Here is a 17,897-nt window from a genome sequence, read left to right on the forward strand (position 1 = left end):
TGATATACAGAGCTGCAACAATTGTGCTTTATAAACTAACATAATCCTGGGATGCTTTTAGCTTGACAATCTACTGTCTTCTATAGGTAGGATGGTCTTAGTGTTGTAAGTGGTTATAAATGGCAAGGTGCATTCCTACAAAAAGAAAAAACCCTCCATTAATAGTTGTTTCTGTATCAGAAGTTAATGAGTTTTGTAAAGTGGCCTGTTATTACTGACTCTTTGGATACTACTTGTCAATTTTGTTGTATACATAAATGAGTTACTTTTAGCTGCAGCTAACAGAAAACTCAAATTGGTTAATAAAATGAAAAATCTCATATATTAAGAACTCCAGGGCTCTAGGGTTGGATTTAGCAGCTCAAAATGTCATCAAAGACTCAAATTGCTTCCCTGTCTCTGCCCTGCGATATTTGGTGATGGATGTGTTCTCACCAGTTCCAGGTACAACATCTATACAGAACAATGTCCAAGGGAAGATGAGGAATTATGTTGCTTTCAATGGCTCCAGGAACCTTTCAACAGACACCCCCTCAGTGGCCAATATTGGGTCACTTGCACTAGTCCCTGGCATAAGAGACAGAACTGCCATGACTGATTTAGACTGGGAGGTACCTTAAGGAATATGGTGATAATTAAATGACATAATCCATGCAAAATCACTTAGCACAATGCTTGGCACTTAGAAAGAGCTTAATAAATTGTACTTATTAATGATAGTAAGTGTTATGAGTGGTTAAGAGGTTAGTTCCTCAGACCTTGTTGATACTGATTGTGTGTTGAGGAGATAAAGATAACAGGGATCACCTAGGGAAGCCCATCTGCTCAAATCCTCAGAGCGCATAGCAGGACCCTACTCATAGGAAGGGAATGGGACAGGTTACTAGAACAGGACTCCAGGGAAAAGAACCAAAGCAGCACCCAGGTATATGGTCAGGAGTAGGACAAAGCAGAAAGAATGATTTGACCCTGTGTCTCAGAGCATCGGCCTGGAGCTTGTTAGATCCTTCTCTCTCAGGTTAAGATTGATCATGGGAATAAATGAGTTATTTTTAGATGCAGCTAACAGAAATGAGTTATTTTTAGATGCAGCTAACTCAGATTGGCTAGGGAAATGAAAAATCTCATATATCAAGAACTGCAGGGCTCTAGGATTGGGTTTAACAGCACAGCCGAACTTACGGAATGAACCCAAAGTTGATGAAATCTACTATACTGCATGTGAATATAAATAAGAAAATACGCAGAGGTTGGTAAATAAGCAGAGCCTGACATCTGTCTTACAGGAAAAGCATTGTAGATTCTGTGTCATATAATTATCTCACTACTGGCAAGTAATTAGCAGCCTTAGAGAAACTGTGTGATGGGTTCCTCCAAAAAAATAAAATATAAGTATCATAAGTTAGTGTTGAGTTGACACTCACACTCTTTGTTTCCTACTGCAGTGGAGTCTTCTGTTTGCCTCTGAGGACTCCCATCTTTCTGAAGTTTTTTAAATCCACTTTTGGGTTTGCCCTATCTTGTCTGCATTCATATATCCAACCTCTTGCCTCTGATTGGATTTGTTAAACACCAGAATACTTTAATCATGAGTAACCATCTGGGGTATTTTCAGTAAATTCTATGGAAGGGAAATAGGATTACAGTTAGAGTAACATTTATAAATGCCAAAATTTTTTCTGGGGCTGCAACTCTTAGAAGTCTAGAGCTGGAAATGACCTCATTTTTAAGCTTTGTTCCCTCCGTTTACCAATATGGAAACCAAAATGCTAAATATCCTGGTTAATTTTTTGCAGTTTCCACTAGAAATAAACCTATATGTTTGGAAATCCAAGAAATCAATGGGAAAAAAATGAAATGGATATGTAACAGTTTGTGGGAAATGTTTCAAGAGATCTTATTCATGTAAAAGTTATTATAACAAAAAGTTCAATAAGAGGGAAAATGAGCTGAGTGGTTATAAAACCTTAACACATGTTGACCATTTGATAAAATCATGAGTTCTCTGAATAATCACAAGGTTAATATTTATTTGACTTTGATAACTTTTAAAGATTATCATGATTAAATAATTTCCAGTTCTGTTGACCACTTTTGTAGGACTAAGGCTCCCATTTGATTTGTTGGTTGTTTGTTTTTAGCAGCTATCAGCTGAGAATTGCTCTCAGTTCCCAGAGGCCACCCTGTAGGCCCTCTTCAGGCAATTCACAACATGGATGTTTACATTCTTCAAAACAGAAGATCAGAACATCTCTCTGACTTCTTTGTCTCTAACCTTTAAACCCACTTTTAAGGGTTCTCCTTAGGTCAAGCCCACCCAGGGTAATCTCCCTTTGATTAACTCAAGTCATCTGAGTAGATACTTTACACCTGAAAAATTTCTTTACTTGTGCTATGTAAAGTAACCAATCACAGAAATGATATCTTCATCATATTTTCAGGTCCTACTCACACTCAAAGGGGGAGAGATTTATACAGGACATGTACATCAGGGGGCAGCAATCATGGGCACCATTTTAGAATTCCACCTACCATACTTCCTAGTGTGGTAGAAACCCTTCTCATCTCTCTAAATTCATTGCATTTGTTTGGAGTGTATATAATGTCTTGGTTTGGAGTGTGTCTGCATATCCATATGCTTTGGTAATCTCACTATTTAAAATACACTGTTGACTATCTATAGATTTTTATACAAATAACTTCTCCTCATACTCTGATGAGAAAGTAGTGGCTCCCAAAATTTATTAGCCGTAGTTTGTGTATGCTTAGAAAGGCAAAATTTAGACTCTTTAGAAACCAAATGCAAGTTCAAACTGCTGCAATTTGTAGCCTCTATCCTTCCTTTTCTCCAGAATGTCTGAGTCCACATTTTTGTTCAATAAATAAATAATAGTGAACATAATCTGTTTCGGAGAGAACAATAGCTCCTCACAGTCATTCAATTTCATTGTAGATACCTAAGTTTTTTTTGTTAGTAACAATATTGTATAGGAAAGAATAACACAAACTTCAGAGCAAAGCTAGTTCAAATCTCAGCTCTCTGCTTACTTGCTATGAGACTTTGATCAAATTTACTTACTCTGCCCCAGTTTTCTCATCTGTAAAACAAATAATTCTTGTACCTGATTCATCAGGTTGTAAAAGTTAAATAAGGTTAATATGAGTTCATAGCAGAGTGCCTGGCACATAGGAAGACTACACAAATGTTTGCTGTTATCACTGCTAACTGAATTTCTCCTGAGAACTTTGTCCTAAAATTAGAATATAGAAGAGGATTCCAATTGGTTTTTATTTAGAAATTTTTAAGACTGGATCACTGAGTATATTAAACGTCTGTTTGATCCTTTCTTGTTGGTAGTTTTGGCTAGTTTTAGTAGTCGACCCATACAGCCAGGAGTGGTGGCTCATGCCTGTAATCCCAGCACTTTGGGAGGCTGAAACGGGCGGAACACCTAAGGTCAGGAGTTTGAGACCGGCCTGGCCAACATGGCGAAACCCCATCTCTACTAAAAATACAAAATTAGCTGGACGTGGTGGCACAAGCCTGTAATCCAAGCTATTTGGGAGGCTGAGGCAGGAGAATCACTTGAACCTGGGAGGTGAAGGTTGCAGTGAGCTGAAATCATGCCATTGCACTCCAGCCTGGGCAAAAAGAGTGAAACTCTGTCTCAAAAAAAGAAAAGAAAAGAAGGTAATCAACACATATGGAAAAATTTAGGAACGAACCACTGACCAAACCTAAGGCATCTCCAAATCGAAGGGTAGTAATGAATATGCAGGTTTTTCTTGGTGAAACAGGTTGGTGTGGTTTATATATTCTGTTCATATTACTTAGTGTTCTTAATCATTCTATAACTTAACATCCTAAGGCCCTCATATACAGAAATTGCATTTATCTCTGATATAAAGAGATCATATCACAAAGTCACCTTGGCACAGGATCTTATGATACCCAGTGGACTTAAATGTACAGAATTGGAAGGCAGAAGGCATGGGCTCCAATTCTGATGTGGGCTGCACTCTATGGTAAGACCTCAGCGGAATCATAATCACACAGTGAAGTGAAAATGAGGATGGGCTCCGGAGGCTTGACTCGGCAAGTCAGTTAACCTCCCTTAGCCTCAGTTTAATCAGATATAAAATGGGTATACTAATATCTACCCTTTCTACTTTTTGGAGTTATTGTGAGCATCACAACAAATATTCCATTTTATCGTCACTATATATTCAGAAGGTGTATCTGTCCCACTAGATTCATTTCACTGTGGCTTAAAAAAAAGAATTGTGGCCTGATTTGAAGAAAAGAAAAAAAAAACAGTTGACATCCACCAAATGTTTATTGAACCGAGATGTTATTCACATGAAAAAATATATGTGAAAGTGTGATACAACATTAAGCAATGTCATAAAATCAGCCAAGTGTACTAGCAAGTGGCCACAGTGACCAAAGATGTGCTGATTAACAAAGAAGATTAAAGTAGCATAAAGAAATAAAGTGTGGCCTTTTGAATATGACCTTGGACAATATAGTAACTTTGATGCATCAGCAAGCTCCAAGCCATCTGTACCTTGATGTGCCAAGACAACAGCTTCTTGAGCAGCTTCCTCAGCATTATCTACATGTTACACTCAACATTAAAAGGCAAAACAAAATCAGCAAAAAATTGGGAAATGAAACTATCTCACTACCAACAAAGCTATGTTGCTGCTGTTCAACTCTCTGGAGCCAGACAAGTGTAGGGATAGGATGATTCTATAATTTTAAAGCTCCTGTAATGTGATGAGTTACAAAGAAACCAGGAAAACTTAAGCAGGCATTGAAAACATAGTGGTGATAGTGGTGATAGCACAGCTTCCAGCACATGGCAGAACTGTGGGTGACTGAGACATGTCAACCACAAACAGGCCAACTTTGAGGGCCACGTTTATTTCATAGTATCTGGCAGCAGAAACAGCTGAAGGAAAGCAGCTTGGCTAACAGATTGGTGCATATTCTTTAAGGAGCCACAGCTCAGAACTGTTCACCAGGCCCCACAAAGACATTCACAACATTTAGAACAAAGATGTGAAACATTCAAAAGAGGCATTATTGAAAATAAACAGCAAAAGTCAATTTTGGAAAGGGTCACCTGGAAAATATTGCTCTGAAATAAACAGTATTAAACTAACAGTGCTATAAGAAGTTATGAATATAGCTTCCTAGTAAAACTATATAAGGCTTTATTTTTGTTTTGTTTTATATTAGGGAGAGTTTTGGGGTTTTGGAGAGTTTTTTTAGTATTTTAGGTTTGAGGGAGATTTTGCAAGAACGAAAGGAAAACTGAACTTAAAAGATGTTTTAATACAGAAAATTGTATTTTTTATGTTTTACTTGTTTTCGAAAGGTAGCCAAAATCCAAACAAAGGACTGAGTTAATTTGGGGCAAAACAATAATATCACCAACTACTAGTTTTGAGCACAATATGCCAGGCACTGAGCTAGGTGTTTTACATGTATTATCTTATTTGTTACTCACATCATCCCTGTTAGAGAGAAAGCAGTATTCCCGTTTGCAAGTCAAGAAACAGACTCAGAGAGGTGAATTTATCCAAGTCACATTGCTAATAAGTGATAAGGACTTTATTCTAATCCCTGGTTCTTGCCACTCACCATGAGGGTCTAAAGGGAGTGAAAAGAGAAGACAGGATGATGATGAAAACATGATAGGATGGACATGAGAGCCATAAAAGAAGGAAAGAAGAGCGTAGGAAAGGGAAAGGTAAGGAAGGAGACCAGGCATTGAGAAAGAGAAAGAATTCTTTAGACTGATTGGGCCCTTCAGAATGGTGATATTCTCAGTGACCATGATCATTCCGTATCATTTTAGCTGAGGCTCTTTTGAGTCCTGTGGAACATGTTACCAGACAGGCCCACTTCCCACCTTATGTAGTACTTTCCGAGGGCTATTTCAAAGCAGAGGTTACACAAGAAATTTGCCACATGTCTTGACAGTTTCCAGGAGCTGGAAGGAAATCAGAATTGGATTATTTAAACTTAAATTTAAATGTATCCTCAATGTATGTGCTCTAACTGTATACTGGCTTTGCAAAAAAAAAAAAAAATCTGTAATTTTAATTCACAGGAAAGCAGATGGGATCTGTCATGGAGGGATAAAACACAAGAAACATGTCCAAATGTAAGAACAACAGCTTTTTTCTTGTGCACCAATTTTACAGTACAAGTATCTGTCACTGTGTATACACAAGCTGTTATTCATAAAAGAAATATTTATTCAGCAAATACTGTGACTTTTATGTACTTAATGACTAGAAGGAGCCTAAAAAGTTGATACTATAATGAATAAATACCCACTTTAAAGATGAGAAAACCGAGGCTCAGAATATTAAACAACCGGAGGACACTGGCTAATAAGTAGCAGAACTGGAAGCAGCAGAGGTGATCTGAAGCATCTGTGGCCAGAGAAGAAATCTATGCTGTGATAAATAGTAGGAGGAGAAAAATGGGGCAAAAAATGTGAGTCTAACATTATTTTAAGATGAAATCAAAGTGCATGTAGCATGAAAAGGGAGGGAAGAAAGGTCTTGTAAATTTTTTAAGTAAAGAATGAAAATTACTGTATATACTTTATACCCTAAGGCTTAAATTAAGTAAGATTGTTTTTCTAATTTGCCCTTTTTATTTCTAATTTTGTGGGCTAAAATGACCCATTCAACTCAGCCGTTGGAATTAATCCTGTTTGTCCTGATGGTTTCTCTGAGTAATGCTAAGTTCCACACTGCAGGGTTAGTGTCTCAATGAAAGGTGGGTGTGTTATTTGGTCATTTTTTTCCCCTTGGAAGTTAATTAAGTCAACATTAACCATGGCCATGTAACCACAGAATGGGCAGTTTCTTGAAGGCCCATGGTTTGGATCTTTTCCTGCAAAAACTCCCACTTCTATAGTTATATTTAGTGTTCTAACTGCCTGAATAGCTGGCTTGCTGTGGACCCATGTGTCAAGCCTGTTTGCAGCTGAATTTGTCTGCTTCAACGGAACCTCAGTGCCAAGAGTGTGTGGTTCCCAATGGACAGCCTGCCGAGTTCAGCCTCTCATTTCTTCCCCAGAGATCTCCCTGGGGTTAGCATTGCCGATTTGATGCCGTATGGCCCTGCAGTTCTCAAAACTGTTTACTTGATGTTTACAATCTTTTAAAAACTTGTCCATGTGCTTAACTCTGAAAGTAATGTAGTATCATCAACATGTGTGGTATGGACCTATCCTGATGACTGTTTGTATAGATGTGATTGAATTTTTTTAAGTACTGCCCATGCACAAAAGCTAGTTTGTTTTTTTGTTTTTTTTTTTAATGTGAGTGCAGCTGTTTTAATTTAACAAAAAAAGAAAAGAAAAGAAAACCACAAACATTTTATCCTCTAAAACTTTAATTTTCAAAGACATAGGACATTTAAAGAGATGTAATGTTTCTGAAACTGGTATATATCCCTACTTCTGTTCTCCTCTAACTTTTAAGAATTGAATACCGTTCCTCGGTTGAGATGTTGCATAGTTATATACAAACTTTTCAAACCAAAATTTATGTTACTGCTCAACTCCTTGTAATCTTTGAAATGTTAAGTTATAGTAGAAGCAGTAGCATTAGTAATAGAAACAAAAAGTAACTGTACATCTGTTCTCATGATCTCTCCCTAAGCTCAGTGAATTTTCCATGGACAAAGACAGCAGAGATGTCAAAAGGAAACAGTTGTGTTTTCCTGGGTTCACAGTAGCCCAACATGTCATGGTAAATATTGTGTTTGCTCCTTATTTTATGCTGTAGCAACAGTTCCACTTCCTATTACATAGGAAAACCTATTCTGCTGTTTAAAAAAAAAAGGTCACTGAATGTATTTACTACAACATGAAGACCATTTTGTCCATGGAAATATTTTTTATTGTTCTGAGTCACTCCGGTTTGTGGAATTTTTACATGAGTTCCAGGACAAGGATGAGATGATATATTTATTTTACTTTGTATCCTCTTTAAATGTTTTTTGAATGCATGAATGTCAGGCTTGTTGTCAAAGTATTTCCATATTTTTATTACTTTAGAAGTAGCTCTGCTCTATTTTTGTCTCTTAAACTCTTCACTGACAATTCACACTGTGTACTCAGCATGCTGTATTTTGGCAGAACTACCTGCTTTGCCCAGTGTGATGTGATCTCTTGTTCCCTTAGCCCCTATTCAAGTCATCTCAATATATGTCTTTACTATCCTAAAGGTTTTGCAGACCTTTGAAAATACTGAAATTGTTTTGTTGAGCTGCTGGAGGGACTTGAATTAAATTGTGAGCTTCAATTTGTTATGTTTCACATTCATTTCTTATATTAAAGTCAGCCTCAATAGAAGTGGTCCTTAATTCAACCCAGAATATCTCTGTGCTTTAGACATGCCCTGGAATCATAGAAATTCCTGATATTTATTTTCAAATATTCATTGATTTGATTGTAATTGTTGAACTTGTTAGTCACCTCTAAGGAACTAGGTTTTAAAAGATGGGTTATCATATTAACTGTTTGAATATAACTAACACAGTTTCGATTTACAGAGAAGCAATGGATGTTTTGACATTTTAGAAAATATTTGAATAGGAAACAATGATTGTCCTATGGGTTGAGATTTCAAGTTACAAGTTATTGATATTCCTTCTATGTATTATACTGTGTGTGAACAATTCTGACTAAATGACTTACATAAGATTTAAAATGGAATCTTGCATTTTCTGGCAAGGGTAGGAGAATTAGGTGCTTTGCCTCCCACTTTCCTTGACTCATGTGCCCTAACTAGTCAGCCTTCAATAGTGTGCTAACTGGTCAGACCACAACAGTCTCCTAACTAGTCAGCCTCCAACAAATGCCCTAACTAGTCAGCCTCCAACAGTGCCCTAACTGGTTAGCCTCCAATAGTGTGCTAACTGGTCAGACTCCAGCAATATGCTAACTAGTCAGCCTCTAACAAATGCCCTAACTTGTCAACCTCCAACAGTGGCCAAACTGGTCAGCCTCCAATGGTGCATTAACTGGTTGTACTCCAACAGTGTCTTAACTAGTCAGCCTCCAACAGTATTGTAACTACTCAGCCTTTCTACAGAAAAAAAAATGACACTATATTGAGTCAATCTTACACTAGAAGGGAACAAAATAAGCAATTTCTAAGAGATCATTTATTCTCTTACAAATGATCATGACTGGTCATACACTATTCACAAGGATGGATGTATATGAGTGTGGATGTGTGTGGGTGTGTGCACATGAGCATGATTTAGTATTCAGATGTTTTGGATGGTTTTTTCTTGTTAGGAAATTATAGTATATTAATCTGAATCATTTTATTTTCAACAGGTTGACATGATGAAAGAAGCATTAGAAAAACTTCAGCTCAATATAGTAGAGATGAAAGATGAAAATGCAACTTTAGATGGCGGAGATGTTTTATTCACAGGTATAGTTGTATTTATTTTTTCTATCCAAGCATATTTTTAATACTTGGCTTGTATTTACTTATTTTATTATAGTTTTTTGTGTGTGTTTTTTGTTTTTGTTTTTGAGACAGAGTCTCGCTGTCACCTAGGCTGCAGTGCAGTGGTGCCATCTTGGCTTGCTGCAACCTCTGCCTCCCGGGTTCAAGTGATTCTCCTGCCTCAGCCTCCCGAGTAGTTGGGATTACAGGTGTGTGCCACCATGCCCATCTAATTTTTGTATTTCAGTAGAGATGGGATTTTACCATGTTGGCCAGGCTGGTCTCAAACTCCTGACCTCAGGTGATCTGCTCACCTCCACCTCCCAAAATACTAGGATTACTGGCATAAGCCATCGTGCCCGGCGTATTATAGTAGTTTTAATTACCAAAGTAATAGATGCTAAATGGAGGGAAATTGGAAAATACAGAAAAACACAATAAGAAAAAAAGACCTTCTATTCAAATATAATCACTTTAGTATTTAGTATATATGTCTTTTTAGTACTTCGTATGTATACATTTGCATATTTTTACAAGAACATTATTGGTATGTACATCACCACTGTGTATCTTGCTTCTACTTTATTCTTCTTCAACATGAATTTATAAGTTTTCCATTTTGTTACTGTGTATATCTGGTTTGTATTTAAAAGATTCTTAATTCAAGATTAGTGTCATTTACAATTTTCTTTCCAGATGGCAAGGTGGATTTAAATAATTTCTATGCAGATTGACTTGGCGTAATGCCAGATGAATAATAGCAGAACTCAACAAAATATGAACAGCTAATATTATTATTGATCTAACTGGAATCAGTTTTTACAATGTGTAATGTGGCTACTAAAGAAATAGTAATTTTAGCATTTAACCTTTTCAACTCATTTATCATATAATTAGTGTTGTATAAAATCATGTGTAAAATCCAGGTCCCCAAATTCATTCTGGTTATACTGATGAGCAAGATAATCAATAGTAATTTTAATTTATTGTGAGAGTTTATTTTCCCAGACATGTCAGAGAATACATTTCACCAGTGTAGCCCTGACAGCAAAGGGTGGTCCTCAGGGACTTAGGAATATAGCCCCAAGTGACCCACTGAAAGCATGAAGCTACTTGGAAGTCTAATATTTTGGTTGATGTGAATTTTATATTGAATCTCATATATACATATAGCCAAGATATAGCCATTTTTGTTTTAATATCAAAATAATGTTTTGCATTTCTTACCTTTGGACATAATTAATGTTCCTGAAGAAGGAGTGTTTATCCTGTGACATTTAAGTAGTTCTTTGCTAAGTGTCACATACTGTAGCTATGGGTGAGGCCACCACGTTGCCAGCTCTGGGGGCGCCATTCTTGTTAGGGATTGTATGAATAGTATGCCCTGGAGTTGTGTACTGCACCTGTGCTGCCACTGTCACATGCAGTGGTCCATCTCTGGGGTTTGGTTGCATGCCCATTGAACCCTGAGAACACAGAACGAGGAGTCAGGAAGGCCTACGCTGCATTCTTAGCGCTGGGTGTGTCAAGCAGACTCAGGCATTCTTTGAATCTGCCTAGTAAGTTCCCCTTAGAATATTCTTTGTGTCATTGATGGCACTTTCATTCTTTTTGACAGTACAGAACAACAGCCTGTTTCTCTAACAAAATAGGCTTTTGTGAAAAGTTAGATGTGTAAATCACACTTCCTTACAATATAACTCTTTTTTATCAGAAATAGCCATGCAATGAATAACTTATTGTAAGCAGGTACTGTTAACATTTGAAATATGGCTTAACCAAGCTATGTTCACAGCCATTTAGTTATTTTAGCAGCTGAGCCAAAAGACCCCCTAAAATCTCCTCAGTGTGAAAGTGCAGCTTACACTAGGAATCTCTTCTTTTGGTCAAAGGTCTTTCCCTAGCATCTCAAGCCTAGTAGTTCTGACCTATCTTCAAAGTAGGTACTAAGCATTTAGGCTTGCCTTTGATACTACCTGTAGACTTTTATTTTTTGTATTCAATACTTAATGTGTTAATAGTTACTTTGTTCAAAACTGAGATGATGTCGGGATATCTTTACGTCCTTGGCACCCCATTCACACCTAATGTGTGGTCCTGCCTTCTATTTTCTACTTCTCACTTTTCTTCATCTCTTTTATTTTATTGTGGTTAAACATACATAACATTTGCCATTTTAACCATTATTAAGTGTACAATTCAAGTGGCATTAATTACATTCATAATGTTGTGCAACCATTACCACTCAATTTTTGGATTAGGAAGAGTTAGATAAGAAATAAGGTCTGTAACATTTTCTATGTGCTCTGTGTCCTCTTTCCTCTGTAATTCAAAGCCTCATTAATAATTAATCAGGAAATGGACAGAAGGAAAGCTGCTTTCCAAATCCTGTTCCTGCTGGGAAATCTGTCAGTCAAGCAAGCAGCTACTGGCAAAAATTGTTTCAATCCCATTTCTCTTAAAAAGACAGCTACTTACCTCTACTTTTATTTATTTTTGTGAAATACAGAATACATTAAAAAAGAGTTATAAAATATTTATGTATAGTTTAAAGATCAATAATAAAATAAACACCTAGGTGTCCACCTCCTGACTTAAGAAATAGAGCATTGCCAGGACCATAGACGCTCCTGTGGGGTCCCCAGTGACAACCAGCCTCTCCCCCAGCCTCAAGTAACCACTGTCTTGAATTTTGTGCTAATTATTGCTTTGTTGTTCTTTGAGTTTTGCCTCCATGCATGTATTCCTAAAGTGTATGCTGTTTTAGTTTTGTCTTGTAGTTTTACAAAGCTACAAGATACCTTTATTAGAGTCACATTATATGAACTCTTAGGTGATTTTTCTACTTTTGATCTAAGTTGATGTGTGCCGCTATAGTTCATTTTCAATGTTGTGTAGTTCCCTGTGATAAGAATACACCATAATGTATGATTAATTTTACTGCTGATGTGTTTTTGGATGTTTTCCAGTTTTTGTCGATTATCTTCAGTGTTTCTATGTACATTCTTGTGTGTCTCCTGGGAACATATACAAGAGTTTCTCTAAAGTAAACACCTGGAAATGAATTTCAGGTGATAGAGTAAACTCTTTTTTGCATCACTGAAATGATTATATGATTTTCTTCTTGAATCTGTTGATGTGGTTAATTTCATTAATTCATTTTCTGATATTTGACCAGTCTTGCAACCCCAGCATTAAATGAAATTTGATCATGATTTATTCTCTTTTTAACACAGTGTTAAATTTAGTTTGATAACATTTTGTTATGACTATTGTTTTTGTGGCCTATAATTCATATTTCTTGTTATCCTTGTCTGGTTTTGGTAAAAGAGTTATGTTAGCCTCAGAGAACGTATTAGGGAATATTTCCTCTTTTTCTATTCTCTGGAATCAGTACTATTTGAATTATGTATTCCTTAAACTTTGGAAACAGGCTCTTGTGCCTTCTTTATGGAGAAATTTTAAACTGATGTAGTCGATTAATGATTATGTGACAATTTAGATTTTCCTAAGTCAGTTTTGATGAGTTCCATTTTCTAAGATTTTATCTATTTTAATTTTTCAAAATGTTGGGTATAAAGTTACTTATATTTTCTAATATCTGTTTAAGTTTCACAACAACTATAGCTATATTATCTTTTCATTGGTAATGTTAATTTATGCCTTCTTTCTTTCTTTGCCAGAAGGTTTGCTAATTTTATTAATCTTTTCAAAGGACCAACTATTGGCTTGGTTGAACTCTTTCTCTTGAATGTTTCTTTTCTGTTTCTGTATTTCCTTCCTTCACATTTCTTTCTTTTTATTCTATTATCTTTTTTTCTACATCTCAAGTTGGAATTTTATCTAATTAATTTTAGCCTTTCATCTTCTCTAATGTAAGCTTTTAAGGCTATGTAACTTGGCCTCCAAGTACTACTTTAGCAGACTCCTTATTTTGATATGGATATTTTTGTTATTTCGCTTTTTTAAATGTTTTCTAATTTCTACTGTGATTTCCTCTTTGATTCATTCAAAGGTAATGATGTCTTTTTAAAAGAACTTATTGGTCATTACTGCAAGTTGCTGGAACACTAACTCATAACTCCAATAATTTATATGTAAAAGACAGACTCAAGCATTTAGCTTTTCTTTCCTTTATGAATTTTATTTCAAGTAGACCAAATACTTGAGGAGAGATTTTCTTTTTAGAGGTGCAGCCAGTAAATGCAGATTCCTAGTAAAAATAATGGACCTGTGTGATGATCAACAAATGATATTAAAAGTGTTATATGAAAGCTTGACAGGAAACTTTATAATGAGGGAATCAGGCTGATGCCACTTGAACCCACAGTAGTCCTGTTAAAAGATATATGAATGAGCATCTAATTAATGCCTGCTTACTGAAAATACAAAGGATAAAGGAAAAATTTAAATGCTAAGTTATAAGAGGAAGCAACCAGTCAAAGCAAGAATGTAGGATAGTCAGTAGGAAAAATGGCCTGGTTTCTCCTATAAATGACTGAGACAGGAAGGGGAAAAACAAAAATGTGAATTGGCATAGAAGAAAATGACACAAAAGACATCAAAACAAATTTAGATGTCCATTTCAGTATTTTAGTTGTTTCCATCAGGAAGATTATTTAGGAGCTCTCATCCAACATACTGCCAGAGACAGAAGTCCAACCTACTTTGAAGAGATAAGCAGCATCCTTCGCTTTGTACTTTCCCATCACATCTTAGCCTTTGAACACCTTAGTCTTTTAAAATGGAAATGGTATGCATTCCACCCTAAAAATTTGTTACATACATAAATGTGGAAATTTTCATCCTCCCTTTGTTTCTTGGAAAAGAATTCCACATGAAATGTGGGAAAACATATTCAGAGAGAAATCAGTATTTTTTTTTATTTTTTTTATTTTTGCCTCAGAGTATTGTTTTTCTTAAAAGATTTTCTTAAAAGTTATAAATAAATTAATTTATAAACCTATTTTTATCTTGAAAGAATTAAGGAAACTTGATATTTTTTCATTGTAGCTATTTAATAAAGTACATAATACTTTTTTCAAGTAAAATACCTCTCCCTGAGTTAAATTTTGATCTTTATATAGTGAGTTTTCTTAACAGACAACACAATCATACCATTACCCAAAAAACTGTCAGTGTGCCACAAAAGATTCCTGTGTCTGCCAACAACATAAGCCCTTGGATATTGTCATAACATCACCTGACCTATGTCATTTGCCCCTTTATAAGGACATTATGAAGATTAAAGTTATAATGTTTATAAAGTCTATCAAGCCATTCCTTCTGCATGGCTACTCTTCTTATACTTTACCATAATACTCTGAGGCAAAAAGATACTAATTTCTCTTTGACTATCTTTTCCACATATTATGTGGGATTTCCGTAAATAAAGGGAAGATGAGAATTCCCACATTTATATATTGCCTAACTCCATACTATAATTATTTGCCTATAACTAAGAGACCATTTTTATCTAGTGCTTTGGCTTCTGAGTAGAAAAACTGCTGAATTTCAGAAAAGTCAAATAAGAAGGCAGTTTCATCCTGCAGAAATGTTGTATTTAGTACATAGGTATCTTTTGATGTTTTGATTTCAACCATATGGATGTATAGTTTCAAAGACAGGGCTCTTAGAGGTCAGACCTGAAGACCAGTCAGCACTTAACTCACTTTCCCCAGAGTGTTTCCTCAGGCCTCACATGATCATTTTGTTAGAAAAGAATCCGAATTTATCAACAATGTCTAGTATTGTTATTTTAGTGGAAAAAAAAAGGTAGTATAGTAAATTCTCACTTAACAATGTTGATCGGTTCATGGAAACTGTGACTTTTAAGCGAAGTGACATATAACAAAACCATTTTTACCACAGGCTAATATAAACAAGAGTTAAGTTCCTCTGGCATATTTCTAGTCACAAAAATATCACCCAGCTTCTAAATCAAGACCCAAAACACTTATAATATTAAACATTGAAATAAATGTCAGCCATACGCACATTTTTTTAAATTAATAAAAACAAGATAATTGCCCAATTTTTGGTCAATTAGTGAGTGACAGCAGTTCTGGTGGTGGTGGGTTAAATCAGGGAATAAATGTTTGCCAAGCTAAAATTGTAAGGAGCCCCTCCTCCCACCACACAACTCAAAACAATCACAAATATGGTGGGCTCATTGAGCACTATCCTACAACATTGTTTATTGTTGTACATTTGTATGATTATTGGATACTTTATTACAATCATTTGTATCCATTCATTTTCTAACCCACTTCTTCCAGTTCAGGGTCATCGAGGGTGGCTGGAGGCTATACTGGAAGCTCAGGGTGCAAGGTGGCAACCCGCCCTGGACAGGACACCGTCCCATCATGGCACACCCACACACCCACACTTGCTCAGACTGGGACCCTGTAAACGTGAAAATTCACCTGCTGTGCACAGCTCTGGGATGTGGGAGGAAACCCATGCAGGCCTAGAGAGAATGTACAAACTCCATGCAGACCATGGCCCCAGCCCAGAATCGATTTTTTCTTTTTCCTGATCAAAGTTGAGCAAAATGATATTATTTGAGGAACTGTTGTACTGTTAAGTTGTCATTGCTATTACTTAATTTCTGATCAGAGATTACCAATATGTTTAACTGTATTATTGCCTAAATAAAAATTTCATTCCTTGTGGTAAAATATACATAACATAAAATTTACCATTTTAACCATTTTTAAATGTACAGTTCAGAGGCATGAGCATTCACAATGTTAGGCAACCATCACCACCGCGCATCTCCAGAACTTTTTCATCTTCCCAAACTGAAACTTCCTATCCATTAAACCATAACTCCCCATTTACCCTTCCCCATGGCTCCTAGAAACCACCATCCTACTTTCTGCCCTTATGAATTTGAAAAAGTTTATTCTTAAGGGCAGTAGTTTGAAATCATTTTTTGTAGTCTCTTTAGTGAAGCTGTCCTCTGTGGTAAGAGAAAACTGTGTGATGCTTTAAAGTCATTATTTATAGATAAAAGAAATGATGTACAGTCCCTGGTGCCACCCGCTCACTATGTTCCATGACATCTATTATAGGCAGAGAATTTTTTGTGGGCCTTTCCAAAAGGACAAATCAACGAGGTGCTGAAATCTTGGCTGATACTTTTAAGGTAGGTAAAAGGTAGTTTATGCCTGGCACAAAGTAATTACTTAATACATAATCATAGACCCATTGAATCAATATCATGAGTAATGGTGTTTATGCTTCACTGGCTTTGTACAATAATTCTTAATATTTGTACATTTACTAGAAGTTTTATAAGCTATAAAATTCAAATTCCTCAATAATTCGGCTTCATTGGGCTACCACAAGAACAACAAAGTTAGCATGGGCATCTTCTGTCTTCTTCCAGTGTATAATTATACAGCCACCTGGCAGATGTTCCTGGAATAATCAACAACTTAAAAAAAAATCTGGAAGGCCAGGCATGATGGCTCACGCCTGTAATCCCAGCACTTTGGGAGGCCAAGGCAGGAGGATTGCGTGAGCCCAGGAGTTCTAAACCAGCCTGGGCAACATGGCGAGACCCTGTCTCAAAAAAAAAAAAAAAAAAATCTGGAAACCCAATTGACTCTGTTATGACATACAGATTTTTTTAGATTGGAATCAGGGAACACCTGTGCTGAGTGCCTGCTGTGTGCTGGAAACCGTGCTAGGTGTTGCACATACATCCTCTTAAGGTCCCTTTATTGATTATTAATAGATTGGCTCTCTGCACTGCATAGGAAGGGATATAACTCTCAAGATGCTCCATTCCCCGTGAGGATGTGAGTCTCCAGCTGAGCTACTGTTTAGACGGGATATTCAAATACACCCTCCCAGAGTAGCCCACTCCATAGATCAAACAGCCAGCAAAGATGTTGCAGCAGTCACACATCTGGTGACTCCGCTCTCTTCTTAGAAGCAGTCTTCATTTAACTAGCAATATCCAAACCTGTGGGTCCCAGTTTTTCTTCCAAATATTCAAGGTCCCTGACAGTCTTCAAGGAGTAGGTGTAGTTCAGGGAAGTTTTTAATCAGTTTTAGAATTATTCTGCAATACTAAACTGCTTGTTTTTCTCTTGTCCGTGTAGGACTATGCAGTCTCCACAGTGCCGGTGGCAGATGGCTTGCATTTGAAGAGTTTCTGCAGCATGGCTGGGCCTAACCTGATCGCAATTGGGTCTAGTGAATCTGCACAGAAGGCCCTTAAGGTAAATACAAAACTGTGCTCCTTCTAAATGCAGTGGGGGTGCCTGTCACAGGGTTTTTCACATTCTCTCTGCAGGGGGAGTAACAAGCAGGGTTGGCCGAGAGAGAAGAGGCAGGTATTTGAGCTTCTGTGATGTGCACTATTGTGACCTCACATTCATTAGAAG

The 17,897-nt window shown here is 36.6% G+C and overlaps 1 protein-coding gene across 6 annotated transcripts in view; it reads left to right on the top strand.

Moving 5' to 3' along the window:
- The window catches only part of DDAH1 (dimethylarginine dimethylaminohydrolase 1), a 266,154-nt gene that overhangs the window by 206,482 nt on the left and 41,775 nt on the right, over positions 1–17,897 (top strand). For all 6 annotated transcript variants that reach the window (XM_011982117.1, XM_011982114.1, XM_011982118.1 and 3 more), the window contains 3 exons: positions 9,381–9,480; positions 16,575–16,648; positions 17,613–17,732. In XM_011982117.1, the coding sequence (XP_011837507.1) occupies positions 9,387–9,480; positions 16,575–16,648; positions 17,613–17,732 (288 nt within the window). In that variant the 5' untranslated portion in view covers positions 9,381–9,386. The remainder of the gene's footprint in view (positions 1–9,380; positions 9,481–16,574; positions 16,649–17,612; positions 17,733–17,897) is intronic.

The sequence above is a fragment of the Mandrillus leucophaeus genome, unplaced genomic scaffold (assembly GCF_000951045.1).
Source record: "Mandrillus leucophaeus isolate KB7577 unplaced genomic scaffold, Mleu.le_1.0 Scaffold235, whole genome shotgun sequence".
Lineage (NCBI taxonomy): Eukaryota > Metazoa > Chordata > Mammalia > Primates > Cercopithecidae > Mandrillus > Mandrillus leucophaeus.